Source organism: Dipodascopsis tothii, assembly GCF_038497935.1.
Source record: "Dipodascopsis tothii strain CBS 759.85 unplaced genomic scaffold V1510scaffold_64, whole genome shotgun sequence".
NCBI classification, from domain to species: domain Eukaryota; kingdom Fungi; phylum Ascomycota; class Lipomycetes; order Lipomycetales; family Lipomycetaceae; genus Neoaidaea; species Neoaidaea tothii.
Window position 1 is genome coordinate 1 of NW_027118048.1, and position 11,739 is coordinate 11,739.

Below are 11,739 nucleotides of genomic sequence, written 5' to 3' on the forward strand. Positions count from 1 at the left end.
TCCCGCCCCGCGCGTGGCGCCCCCCCCGCCTTTACGCCCCCCGCGCCGCCCCCCCCCCGCCGGAGGCTCGTTCACCGGCCAGCGCATGAGCCTCCGGCGGCGACTCCGTCGAGGGTAGCTGCCCTGCGGGCAGAGAAAAAGTGGCCCGGCGGCATCGGCCTGGGGTCCGTGCGGCTATATGCCGCACGCCGTGCGGCGCACCGCCCGGAGGGCCTACCCTCGACGGAGTCGCCGCCGGAGGCTCGTCCGCCGGTCAGGACACGAGCCTCCGGCGGCGACTCGTCGAGGGTGGCTGCCCTGCGGGCACCGTGCGGGCCCTGGCGGCAGTCGCGCTGCCGGGAGCCACGACGTGACGGCAGTGTGACGCACGGGCCACGTGACGCCGCACATACTGCGGCTCAGACGCGAACGCCGGACCGCACCATGGAGTCGGCCCCGGACGACGTGCGCGAGTACAGCGCGCCGCTGCTGAACATCAATATCCCGCGAATCCTGCCGCACGAGCAAGTGTACTCGGTGAATGTCGGGGACCAGCTGTTCCGGCTGAGCGGGGCGTCGCTGTCGTACGACGGTAAGCAGGCGCGCGCCCGGCGCTGACGGCAGCGCCGTCGTACTTCACAAAGTACTTCCAGACGGCAGACAGCAGCGCACCGCTGTACATCGACCGGTCGCCGCAGGTGTTCACGAGCATTGTGCGGCACCTGCAGGGATACCATGTCGCGCCCAAGGACGAGGTCGACTTTGTGTACCTGTACGCAGACGCGCACTACTACCAGCTGCCGAAGCTGATCCGGCAGCTGTACAACTCGGAGATCTTCGTGCGGATCGGGGCAGCGCCGTTCCGGATCCCGCGCGAGCTACTGACGCACCCGGGCGACACGCCCAACTTCTTCACGGTCTCGTTCTCGGCGTTCTTCGGCTCGCCGCAGGACATCTTTCCGGGGACCAAGGGCCTGATGCGGCCGCCGGCGGTCTCGCCGCCGTACGTGCCCATGCACTCGGACGAGCTCTTTGCGGAGCTGCTGCAGGCGCTCAAGGGCGCGCCGGTCGACATCCGCTCGGACGACCACCGCGAGCGGCTGCTGCGCGAGTGCCGGTACTACCGGCTGCGGGGCCTCGAGCAGAAGCTGCTCAGCCACCGGATCGAGTTCAACGCGGGCACGGCCCGCGAGGAGATCACTCTGCGGCTGCAGGACCTCAAGCCCAAGGGCGTGTCGCTGCAGGACGCCGCCGGGCCCCGGGCCGTGCTCTACGCGCGGCCGTTTGTGGACGCCGCTCCACGCGACCTGCTTGTGCAGACCGCCATCGCGCTCTGCGTCCGCGCCGAGTCCACCGGCTGGTCGCTGCATCCCCGCGACCCCGACACCAAGGCCGCCGTCGCCGCGCTGGTCGCGCGCCTCGACGGCGTGCCGGCGGCGGACCAGTACCCGGTCGATCCGGCCGCCGGCGTCCTCCGCCGCCGGTCCGCGGACCTCGTGCTCGAGGACGTGCCCCTGACGTCTGTGCTCGGCGCCAAGCGCCTCGCCGACGGCACCCCGGCGCCGGCGCCGCTCGTCGTCACCCGCGGCCAGTGGCGCCTGCTCGTCGCGGACTCGCGTCTGGTCTGGGTCCCGCTGCTCGTCGAGGGCTACACCAGCGCTGTCACCGGGAACGCCGGCCGCGACTTTGTGTGACGCGGCTATATGCCGCACGCGGTGCGGCTCACGCGCTGGCGTGCCTCCGGCGGCGACTCCGTCGAGGGTGCGCCCTGCGGGCGGCTATATGCCACACCTGTGGCGGCTGCGCCCTGCCCGAAGGGCAGCCACCCTCGACGGAGTCGCCGCCGGGGGCGCGGTGGGGGTGGCGCCCGCGGCGCCCCCCGGGGGGGGGGGGGCGCGGGGGGGGGGGGGCCGGGGGGGGCGCGGGGGGGGGGGGGCGGGGGGGGGGGGTTTTTCCCCCCCCCGGGGGGGGGGGGCCCCCGCCCGCGGGGCCCCCCCCCCCGCCGGCCCCCGCCGCCGGAGGCTCTTTGGTGGTGCCTCCGGCGGCGACTCCGTCGAGGGTGGCTGCCCTCCGGGCAGATCGATACCGCCCTCGGCAGGGCGACCGGCCGTGCGGCTATATGCCGCACGGAGTGCGGCTCACTGCCCACACCCGCTGGGCCGCCGTCGGCTGCCAACGGGCCCGACAGGCTGCAGCGGCTACATGCGGCTGTATGCGTGCGAGGCATCCCGCGGGGGCCGGCTCGCCAATGACGAGTCTCCGTCGGGGAACCTGGCGAGGCTGCGCGCTGCGGGCGGCCATATGCGGCCGCATACCTGCCTGAGGGGCCGCCGAGGGCGCCACTCTGCTCGAAGGCAGCCGCCCTCGACGGTATCGCCGTCGGGGGGTTTGGTGGTGCCTCCGGCGGCGACTCCGTCGAGGGTGGCTGCCCTTCGGGCAGGGTGCAGCCGCCACGAGTGTGGCATATAGCCGCACAGCCGCCCGCAGGGCGCACCCTCGACGGAGTCGCCGCCGGAGGCACGCCAGTGTGAGCCGCACAGCGTGCGGCATATAGCCGCCGGCCGTCCGGCCGCACCAGCGGCGCACGGCGCACGGCGCACCAGCGCACCGCGTCTGTGCACGATCAGAGCTATGTATTGCGGCGGGCCGCTAGCGATATGTACATGCGGCAATTACGCAGTGCGGCAATATGGTGCGGCAATATGATGCGGCAATTACCGACCGCCGCGCGGATGGCGCGCGGCGGCGCACGGCGCCGGCTCGGGCCCCGTCAGCGGCGGGTGGGCGACCGTGCCGACGTAGAAGTACTTCGGGCTGGCGGCAAAGAAGCGCTGCCAGCCGGCGATCTGGGCGGCGGCCTCGTCGGGATCCAGGCCGCGCAGGTCGTGCGTGACATCCGAGCGGAAGCAGCCGGTCACAAAGGCGCGGGCGCCGTCGCGGCCGGCAAAGAACGCGTACGAGCCGCCGGTGCCGTACGTGGCGCGGCCGGCCGAGACGTCGTAGACCGAGCCGTTGATGGCCAGGAAAACCGGCCGGTCGGCGGCGCCGCTGTAGCGGGCGAGCTCGGCCTCGGAAAACAGCCGCGGGTACTCGAATCCGAGCAGCGAGTCGGGGCCCGAGACGGCGGCGGCGAGCGAGGGCGCGTCCGGGACGATTGCGCGGACGGCGGCGGACGCGGCCAGGGCGACGACGAGCCAGCGCAGGGCGGCCAGGACGCGCGCCTGGGCCAGCGCGCGCTTGGCCACGAAGGCGACGTGGCCCGCGTGCATGAGCCAGCAGTCCGAGCCAAGAAAGAGGTTGCCAAAGACGTAGTAGGAGAGGCCGACGTAGAGGGCCAGGACGGAGCAGACCGCGCGGGCGACCTCGGGCGCGTTCTGGCGCAGCCATCCGGGCGCGGGCTCGTCGGCAGACGCGCCGGCAGGCCGGCCGGCCGGCTGGCCGGCCGACGGGCGCATCGGCGGGCCCGCCGGCGCGCTCGCTGGCCGGCCAGGCCCTCCGGCCGGCCGGCCAGCGGCCGCGTCCCTCTCTGCGGCGGCTATATGCCCCCGGCGGGCATCCGCAGCGGCCACGGCCAGGCGCGCGCGTTGGCGCAGTGCCGGCGGCAGGCCCGTGGCGTCAGTCAGCACGGTTTCGGCAGGCATTGCGGGCCAGTGGGCGGCGGCCGGGCGTGAGGCGGGCGGGCGGCAGCGGCGGCCACGGAGCTCCAACGAAAAGTCAACGTGATCGCCACGACGCACCATCCGCACCGACGGGCAGACCAGGGCGCAACCACAGCGCCAGCCGTGACGACAGGCCAGAGCAGCAGCCGCGTCGCGCGCATCTCCCGGAGGGCGGCAGCATCGCATCCGCCAGCACAGGCCAGCGCACCGCGCGACGAAACGAGCGTGGGCAGGGCAGGCGCGAAGGCAATCGCGGACGCAATCGCAGACCAGGCCGAGGCCGGCCGGGCGCAAACGCGCGGGCTGGACGGAGCCAGGGCGCCGGGCGCACAGGCCATGAACGAGCGCAAGCGGCGCAAGAAACAAGAGCGCGAGGCCGAGGAGGCCGCCGGCAAGGCCAAGGCCGGCAAGGCCGCGGCCGCGGCCGCGGCCGCGGCCGCTGCCGCGCCGGCGCCGGCGCCGGCGGCGGCGGCCGAGCCGCGCGTGCTCCCCCGCAACTACTACGAGGCCGACAGCCAGGACATCATCGTGCTGATCGCGTCGATGCTGACCGAGCTCATGGCGCTCAACGACGCCATCCCGCTGCGGCAGTCGCAGCTCACGCGGTTCCACTCGCGCGCGCCGCCGCAGATCTCGCCGCTGGACTACCTGCGGCGCATCGCGCGCTTCTGCTCGCTCGAGAAGTCGGCGCTGCTGGCGATCGTGTTCTACATCGACCTGCTGTGCTGCGTCTTCACCACCTTCACCATCAACTCGCTGACCGTCCACCGTTTCCTGATCACGGCCGCGACCGTGGCCAGCAAGGGCCTGTGCGACTCGTTCTGCACCAACACGCACTACGCCAAGGTCGGCGGTATCTCGCTGCCCGAGCTCAATTTCCTCGAGCTCGAGTTTCTCGTCCGCGTCGGCTGGCGCGTTGTGCCGCGCCACGAGACCCTCTCGCAGTACTACGTGCGCATGGTCGCGCGCATGGGCTCGGTCTACACGCTGGCCGCGGACACCGACGACGGCCCGGACCCGCTTGCGGGCGTGCCGTCGCCCGGCCTGCCGCCGGAGGTTGCGGCCGCCGTCGACCGCGCTACCGGCGGCTCCCCGCGCTCCGACGCGGCGACGAAGGACGCCCGCAGCGACCGCGACTAGCTGCGGCCGGAGGCACCGCCAACGAGCCTCCGGCGGCGACTCCGTCGGGGGTGCGCCCTGCGGGCGGCGCTGCGGCCACGCGCGCTCGGCGCGTGTGCGCCCTGCGCGGCTATATGCCGGGGGCGCGCGGAAAAAACCTCCGGACGACTCGCGACACGCGGGACTAGCGCGCCTACGTGTGCCCCGCCACACGCGCCGCCGACGCCTAGCCGGCATGCATATAGCCGCATACGCAGTGGCGTCCGTGCGCGGCTGAGTCGCGCCTGCATATAGCCGCCACAGGCAGTGCAGGCCTGGCTCGTCTGTGGCGGTGCGCGGGCCCTGCCCAGGGCTGTGCGCCGCCACACTTGCCGCGCCGCTGCGCCTGCCCGAAGGGCAGCCACCTCGACGGAGTCCCGCCGGAGGCTTTGGTGGTGCCTCCGGCGGCGACTCCGTCGAGGTAGCTGCCTTCGGCAGGCTCGTGGCCGCCGCCCGCAGGGCGCACCCTCGACGGAGTCGCCGCCGGAGGCACCGCCACAGAGCCTGGGCGACTCCGTCGAGGGTGGCTGCCCTGCCCCGTGCGGGCATATAGCCGCAGTCACCTGACACCCCGCCCATGTGCCACAACTGTACAATAGTTATATACTTATCGCCCTTGTCCCGCCCATCACCGCGACACGCACAGATCGACAGCGATCCTTCACGATCACGGCGCCATGACGGAAGAGAACCTGGCGCAGACCCTGGCGCGGTGCGCGGCCGAGCCCGGGGGGGCGGCGCAGACGGTGGCGGTGCTGCGGCGGCTCAAAAACATCCTGATCGGCCACAACGAACAGAAGCGGGCGTACCTGGACGAGGGCCTGCTGCAGGTGCTGCTGCAGGTGCTGGCGACGGCCACGGCAGACGAGGTCAAGGTGCAGGCGGCGATCGTGGTGGGCAGCTTTGCGCACGCCGAGGCGGACGTGCAGGCGGCGCTGGCGGGCGCAGAGACGGCGGAGGTGCTGACGGGCGCGCTGCTGTCGTGCGCGCCGCCGGCAGACGACCGGGTGGTGCTGGCGGTGCTGCGGGCGCTGGCGGCGGTGCTGGCGCTGCGGCCGACGGACGCGCTGCTGGCGACGTACCCGCGGCTGGCCGACCGGCTGACGGAGCTGCTGCTGCGGACGTCGACGCCGGCGCAGGCGGCGCTGCTGTGCACACTGGTGCCGCTGCTGGCGCCGACGCACGCCGGCGTGGTGCTGCTCGCGCCGCGGCTGTACGCGCCGCTGCTGACGGTGGTGCGGCGGGCGCTGGCGGCGCCGGCGGACGCGCGCGTGCTGGCGGCGAGCCTGCTGGCGCTGGCGCACATTCTGCGGCCGGACGACGCGCGCGTGAGCCACGGACTGGGCGCGGCGGCGGCGCCGGCCGCGCCGGCGGACGTGCACACGATCGTGGGCCCGCTGGTGAAGCTGCTGCGGGCGCCCGCGGCCGAGACCCGGCTGGCGGCCGCGTGCGTGCTCGGCAAGCTGCTGCCGCTGGAGGACGGCCCGGCGATCGTGGCCCGGGTCGTGCCCACGCTGATCCGGCTGCTCGAGGACGCCGAGGGCGGCGCGGACGGCGGCGCCGGCGCGGACGCGCGCATCCTGCAGACGCTGGCGCTGCTGTGCCGGGACGCGCCGGACGTGGCCGACCGCTGCGTGGAGGCCGGGCTGATCGCGCGCGCGGCGCGCGTGCTCAAGGCGGCCGCGTTCGGCGGCGGCGACACCGGCCAGCTGTGCGCGGCCGCCACGGCCGACCCCGGCGGCGCGCGGCTGCAGCTCCTGGCCGGCGGCCTGCTGTGCCTGACCGCGCTCGGCCAGGCCAAGGACGAGCACCGCCGCGCGATCATCGACGAGGGCGCACTGCAGGTCGCCGTCGCCGTCATGGGCACCGCGCCCGGCCCCGGCGTCGCGCCCGCCAAGATCGCCGCGTGCCACGTGCTGCGCACGCTCGCGCGCTCGATCGCGCTCCTGCGCACGACGCTGGTCGACTCGGGCGCCGTCGACGCCGTCGTCGACCTGCTCTACGGCGTCGGCGGCCGCCCCGACGGCCCGCTCGACGCGCCCGCCGACGCCGACGTCGTCCTGGCCGACGCCGACGCCGACGCCGCCGACGCGCTCGACCGCGCCGACGCCGCCGAGGCCGACGAGGACCTCCAGGTCAAGACCGCGGCCATGGGCGCCGTCTGCAACCTCGTGCTCGACTTCAGCCCCATGCGCGACCACGTCATCTACCTCGGCGTGCTGCCGCTCATCGTCGCGGGCGCGCACTCGCCGTACCCGCCGCTGCGGCTCAACGCCGTCTGGGCGCTCAAGCACATGGCCTACGGCGACGACATCGCCACGCGCATGCGCGTCATGGACGCGCTCACCTTCCCGACCCTGGTCCGGCTCTGCGCCGACCCCGAGGTCCAGGTCCAGGAGCAGGCCCTCGACTTCATCCGCAACCTGACGTGCCGGTCCGAGCAGCTCATCGACATGCTCCTGGCCGAGCTCGGCCCCGGCCCGCTCTTCGACCTGCTCGACGACAAGCTCACTGTCACGGCCGGCGCCGACCCCGCCGACTGGGCCCAAAAGTACTACACCGAGGTCGTCATCGCCGCGCTCTACGTGCTCGTGCACCTGGCGGCCGGCCTCGACCGCCACCGCGACCTGATCATCGCCCGCGAGTCCGTCGTCCGCAAGGTCATCTTTCTCATGCAGCACTCGCGCCACGAGGTCCGCCTCGCCTGCGTCTGGGTCGTCATCAACCTGACCTGGCACGAGGACGGCCCGGAGGACGCGCCGGCCGGCGCCGAGGACGCGTTCCGCCGCCGCGCCGAGGTCCTGGTGCGCCTGGGCGTGCGCCACCGCCTGGACGCCTGCCTGCACGACCCCATGCTCGAGGTGTGCGAGAAGACCAAGACCGCGATCAGCCAGCTCGAGTCGCTGCAGGGGCTGCTGACCCCGGCCACGGACTAGGCGCCTGCGCCGACCCTCTGGCGGCTATATGCGGCTATATGCCTGCCACGCTCCGGCTCGCCGCCGGGGCTGTTGGTGAGCCTCCGGCGGCGACTCCGTCGAGGGTGCGCCCTGCGGGCGGCTATATGCCTGCCGAAGGCAGTTACCCTCGACGGAGTCGCCGCCGGAGGCTCACCAACAGCCCCGGCGGCGGCTATATGCGGCTATTCCTAAGGCGCCGCTTTCTGCCCAGAGCAGCTGCCGCAGCCGACTCGGCACCGCAGCGGCTCGCCGGGCGTGGTGGCCTCGGGCAGGACCTGTCGCGGCCAGCCGCGCGGCTTACACATATAGCCGCACGAGCCATGCGGCTCACACATATAGCCGCACAGCACCGCTCAGCGGTACAGTCAATTCCATCACATAGTCACTCAACTTCTACTGCGGCGTGGCGTCGGCGGCTACATGCGGCTATATGCCTGCCGGGCGCAGCCACCTCGACGGAGTCGCCGCCGAAGGCTTCGGTGGTGAGCCTCCGGCGGCGACTCCGTCGAGGGTGCGCCCTGCGGGCGGCTTGCGGTTATATGCGGCTATATGCCTCGAAGGGTCGCGGCGGTCACGAGCCTCCGGCGGCGACTCCGTCGAGGGTGCGCCCTGCGGGCGGCTATGCGGCTATATGCCACAGCGGCCACGGCGGCTGCGCCCTGCCCGAAGGGCAGCCACCCTCGACGGAGTCGCCGCCGGAGGCTCGTGAGCTCTGCGGGTCCCGGCCAGGCCAGCGACAGCAGGGCATATAGCCGCATATAGCCGCCGCGCGCAGACCCGGTGCACGGCCACAGTGGCCGCGGCGGTGGCGTCACGTGTACGGGTGTATTCTATCGTATCGAACAGGGTATTACAGCAATCAACTGCGGCCAGCGGTGTCGATGCGGGCGACGATGGCGTTCGCGTCGGCAAGCGCCGGTCGCAGCACGCCCCAGACGTCCGACAGGCGGCCGAGGCTGCGGACGCAGAGGTCGAGATCGGCGCGGGTCGGGGCGTCGGGCATGCGGGTGCGCATGAGCAGCGCGCGCAGCGTAGGGATGTGGTCCTCGGGCGCCAGGGGCGCGCACTCGGGCGGGGGCGGGTCCGGGCGCACGGCGTCCAGGACGAGCCGCGAGGCTATGACGGGCACGCAGGCGGCCAGGATGACGCCCAGGAAGGGCGAGACCCGGAACAGCGCGGCGTCCTCGCGGCCGTCGTTGCAGGCGATCAGGGTGTGCAGCATGGCCACGAGCTCGGCAGTGGCGTCGACGAGGGTGGCGTAGGAGCGGGCGACGGGCGGCGGGTGCGGCCCCGCAGCCGTGGCCGGCGCGTTCTCGGCGTAGGCCGCCAGGCCGTCGCAGCCGGCCGCGTGGACCGCAAAGACCAGGGCCGGGGCCGCGCGCGTGCGGTGGAGCAGGACGAGCGCGGTGTAGAGCATCTGGTGGGTCACAAAGAGCGTCATGTGCAGGCGCTTGGGGCCGGTCCGGTACTTGAAGATCTTGGAGAGCAGGCAGCGCACGCGCCAGTCCAGGACGTCGACGTCGTCGTCCGTGAGCCGGTCCGGCGCGGCCACGACCTGGGCCAGCACGTTGACGGCCGCGGTGCGGAACGAGGCCGAGTTGAGCTTGTAGGCGTGCACGGGCGTCTCGGGCGAGTACGTGAAGACGAGCTGGTGGAAGTCGTCCCAGTGGAACGAGTAGCCGTTCCAGTCGCGCAGCGAGCCCGCGTAGACGGCGTCGCACGAGGCCATGCGCACGGCGGCGTTGAAGGGCACGACGTCGCCCGGCGCCGAGTACACGGCCGCGAGGAGCACGCCGAGCTCCCAGATCATGTAGTACGTCCGCCGCACGGACTCGCGCTCGAGCGGCAGCGGCAGCAGCGACCGCGAGCCGGCCAGCTCGTCCGCGCGCGCGCGCAGCGCGCGGTCGGCCGAGTCGAGGTGGTCGAAGCCGGCGTCGCGGAAGGCCTGGCGGCCGCCGGCGAGCAGGTCGCGCGCGCGCGCGTGGTGCCCGTCGAACGCGGCCGAGTACGCCAGCAGCAGCGCCAGCTTGAGCCGGCCGGCCGGCCGGACCAGGTGCGAGTCGTACTTGGCCGCGCGGCCGAGCCAGTACATGGGGTCGAGCATGTACGGGTGCACGGTCGTGCGCAGGAACGACGCGGCCGAGCGCTGGCTGTCGGCGGCCACGAACCGGCAGGCGATGGCCAGCATGGCGTGCACGAGCGGCGTGTCGGTCTCGAGGCAGACCGCGCGCTGGAAGTCGTCGCGGGGGAGCATGAACGGGTAGCTGGGGTGGAAGCAGTCGTAGTAGACGTCGACGAAGAACGTGACGACGGCCATGGGCGGCAGATCGAGCCCGACCAGGTCGCCGTCGTCGACGCGGAAGCCAAAGGACGAGTGCGACGCCAGCGCGGCCGCGGCGGCGGGCCGCCCGAACGAGTACGCGGCCTCGCCGTCGTACGCGGACGCGGACGACGCCGAGTCGCTGGCGGTCTGCGAGAACACCGACGGCGCGGGCGCGGACGACGCGGCGGACGGCGCCGCGCCGGCGAGCGCCGGCCGCATCGCGTCCAGCTGGCTCTGGAAGCCCTGCATCGACGTCCGCATCGACGACTGCATGTTCATCAGCAGCGCGTGGACGTCCGAGAGCCCGATGCCGGCCTGCGAGGGCGACGCCGGCGACGCCAGCGACGCCAGCGCGGGCGTGGCCGCGGCCAGCCCGCCGCCAAGCGCCGGCCGGCCGGTGGGCCGGCTGGGCAGGCCGGCCGTCAGGCGGGGCATGCTGCCGCCGGCGTGGCCGCCGAGGTCGCCGCCGAGGTCGCCGCCGAGGTCGCCGCCGAGCCCGCCCGCCAGCCCGCCCGCCAGCCCGGCCCCCGGCGTCCGCGCCGTCCGCCAGCCGTACCCGCACTCGCCCCGCCCCGTCGTCGCGTGATCCTCCGGCGGCGATCCCTCCGACACCGACCACGGCGGCGTCGCCGGCAGCGTCGCCTGGCCGCCGAAACTCGGCGACCGCGAGGCCGACACCAGCCGGCCCGGCGTCACCAGCGCCGGCGACGCCAGCGCCGCCAGCGGCCCCCGCGGCGACCGCGACTCCCCGCGGTCAAGCTCAAACGCCCAGGCCGGCGCCGCCGGCTCGCTCCGCACGGACGCCGTCCCCACCGTCTCCGGCGCCGCCGGCCGGCGGTGCCGGCGGCCGCCGCGGTGCGACGGCACAAACACGCATTTCACCTGGAAGCCCTCGCAGTTCTTGCAGTCCTGCACGCCGTCACATTTGATTTTGCGCTCGCGGCACGAGAGGCAGGCGCGGCGCGACACCGCGCGCACACGGTGCTGCGCCGGCCGCGAGTTAGAGTCCGTCGTCGTCGTTGTGGCGGTGTTGCGGTCCACTTGTCAGCAGACGCGCCAGTACCGAGTCGCGCGGCTCAGTCTAAGGAGCTGGCGGCAGCAGCTTATATGTGCGGCCAGACGCCGATGACAGACAGAGGCCGCTGCAAAGGCCGGTGCAGCGCGTACGCGGGCTAGCCGCGTGGGGCCGCGCGCCGAGGCACGGGCCCGGCTCGGCAGGGCGGCGGCACGGCCGGCGGCCGCCCGGCTGAGCCGGAGGCGCGCGTGGGGGATGACACGAGCGGGCGAACAGCCACGCGGTCACGCCGAGGGCCGGGGGTGACGCGCCCCGCGTCACGTGGGGCGCGCGCCAGGCGCCTGGCGCTAGTCCAGTGTCCGGGGAAATTTCATTCAAACACTAACAACAAACGGCCCGCGGCCGGTCCTCGAGAAGCGAATTTTTTTGGATTTTTGCGTTTTCGGAGTCGGGGCGCGGCTACTTGCAGCCGCAGCCGCCAGACGAGGCGCACGAGCAGCTCGATCCGCACGAGCACTTGGTTGAGCACGATCCGTTCTTGCACGAGCACATCTTGATAGTTGATTTGATGTCTCTCCTCGCCGTTGCCGCCCTCTTTTATACACTTTGACCGTTGCCAACGGGCCTGTCACGGCCGTCCCGAGCTCC

At 73.4% G+C, this 11,739-nt stretch overlaps 5 protein-coding genes across 5 annotated transcripts; 3 read left to right on the top strand and 2 right to left on the bottom strand.

The window, feature by feature from the left end:
• Nucleotides 1–492: 492 nt before the first annotated feature.
• V1510DRAFT_351586 (uncharacterized protein) lies at nt 493–1,298 on the top strand (the record flags this gene model as incomplete). The annotated part of the gene is made up of 2 exons (XM_066930867.1): nt 493–571; nt 604–1,298. Coding segments are annotated over 2 exons (774 nt in total), but the record flags the coding sequence as incomplete, so codon positions are not given.
• A 1,251-nt stretch (nt 1,299–2,549) lies between these two features.
• V1510DRAFT_424281 (cytochrome b5-like heme/steroid binding domain-containing protein) lies at nt 2,550–3,670 on the bottom strand. The gene has a single exon (XM_066935073.1). It carries the CDS (start codon nt 3,618–3,620, stop codon nt 2,694–2,696), a length of 927 nt encoding a protein of 308 aa, XP_066786339.1. The 5' UTR covers nt 3,621–3,670; the 3' UTR covers nt 2,550–2,693.
• A 438-nt stretch (nt 3,671–4,108) lies between these two features.
• On the top strand, nt 4,109–4,846 carry V1510DRAFT_424282 (cyclin-domain-containing protein). The gene has a single exon (XM_066935074.1). It carries the CDS (start codon nt 4,182–4,184, stop codon nt 4,776–4,778), a length of 597 nt encoding a protein of 198 aa, XP_066786340.1. The 5' UTR covers nt 4,109–4,181; the 3' UTR covers nt 4,779–4,846.
• Nucleotides 4,847–5,473: 627 nt separating this feature from the next.
• V1510DRAFT_432497 (armadillo-type protein) lies at nt 5,474–8,196 on the top strand (the record flags this gene model as incomplete). The annotated part of the gene is made up of 2 exons (XM_066935503.1): nt 5,474–7,787; nt 7,902–8,196. One exon carries the CDS (start codon nt 5,474–5,476, stop codon nt 7,730–7,732), a length of 2,259 nt encoding a protein of 752 aa, XP_066786341.1. The 3' UTR covers nt 7,733–7,787; nt 7,902–8,196.
• Nucleotides 8,197–8,471: 275 nt separating this feature from the next.
• Nucleotides 8,472–10,170, bottom strand: V1510DRAFT_424288 (uncharacterized protein). Its single transcript, XM_066935075.1, has one exon. It carries the CDS (start codon nt 10,068–10,070, stop codon nt 8,613–8,615), a length of 1,458 nt encoding a protein of 485 aa, XP_066786342.1. The 5' UTR covers nt 10,071–10,170; the 3' UTR covers nt 8,472–8,612.
• Nucleotides 10,171–11,739: the final 1,569 nt, after the last annotated feature.

Coding starts and splice junctions, on each gene's coding strand:
- V1510DRAFT_424281 (XM_066935073.1), bottom strand. CDS start 3,620: ATGCCTGCCGAAACCGTGCTGACTGACGCCACGGGCCTGCCGCCGGCA.
- V1510DRAFT_424282 (XM_066935074.1), top strand. CDS start 4,182: ATGCTGACCGAGCTCATGGCGCTCAACGACGCCATCCCGCTGCGGCAG.
- V1510DRAFT_424288 (XM_066935075.1), bottom strand. CDS start 10,070: ATGGCCGTCGTCACGTTCTTCGTCGACGTCTACTACGACTGCTTCCAC.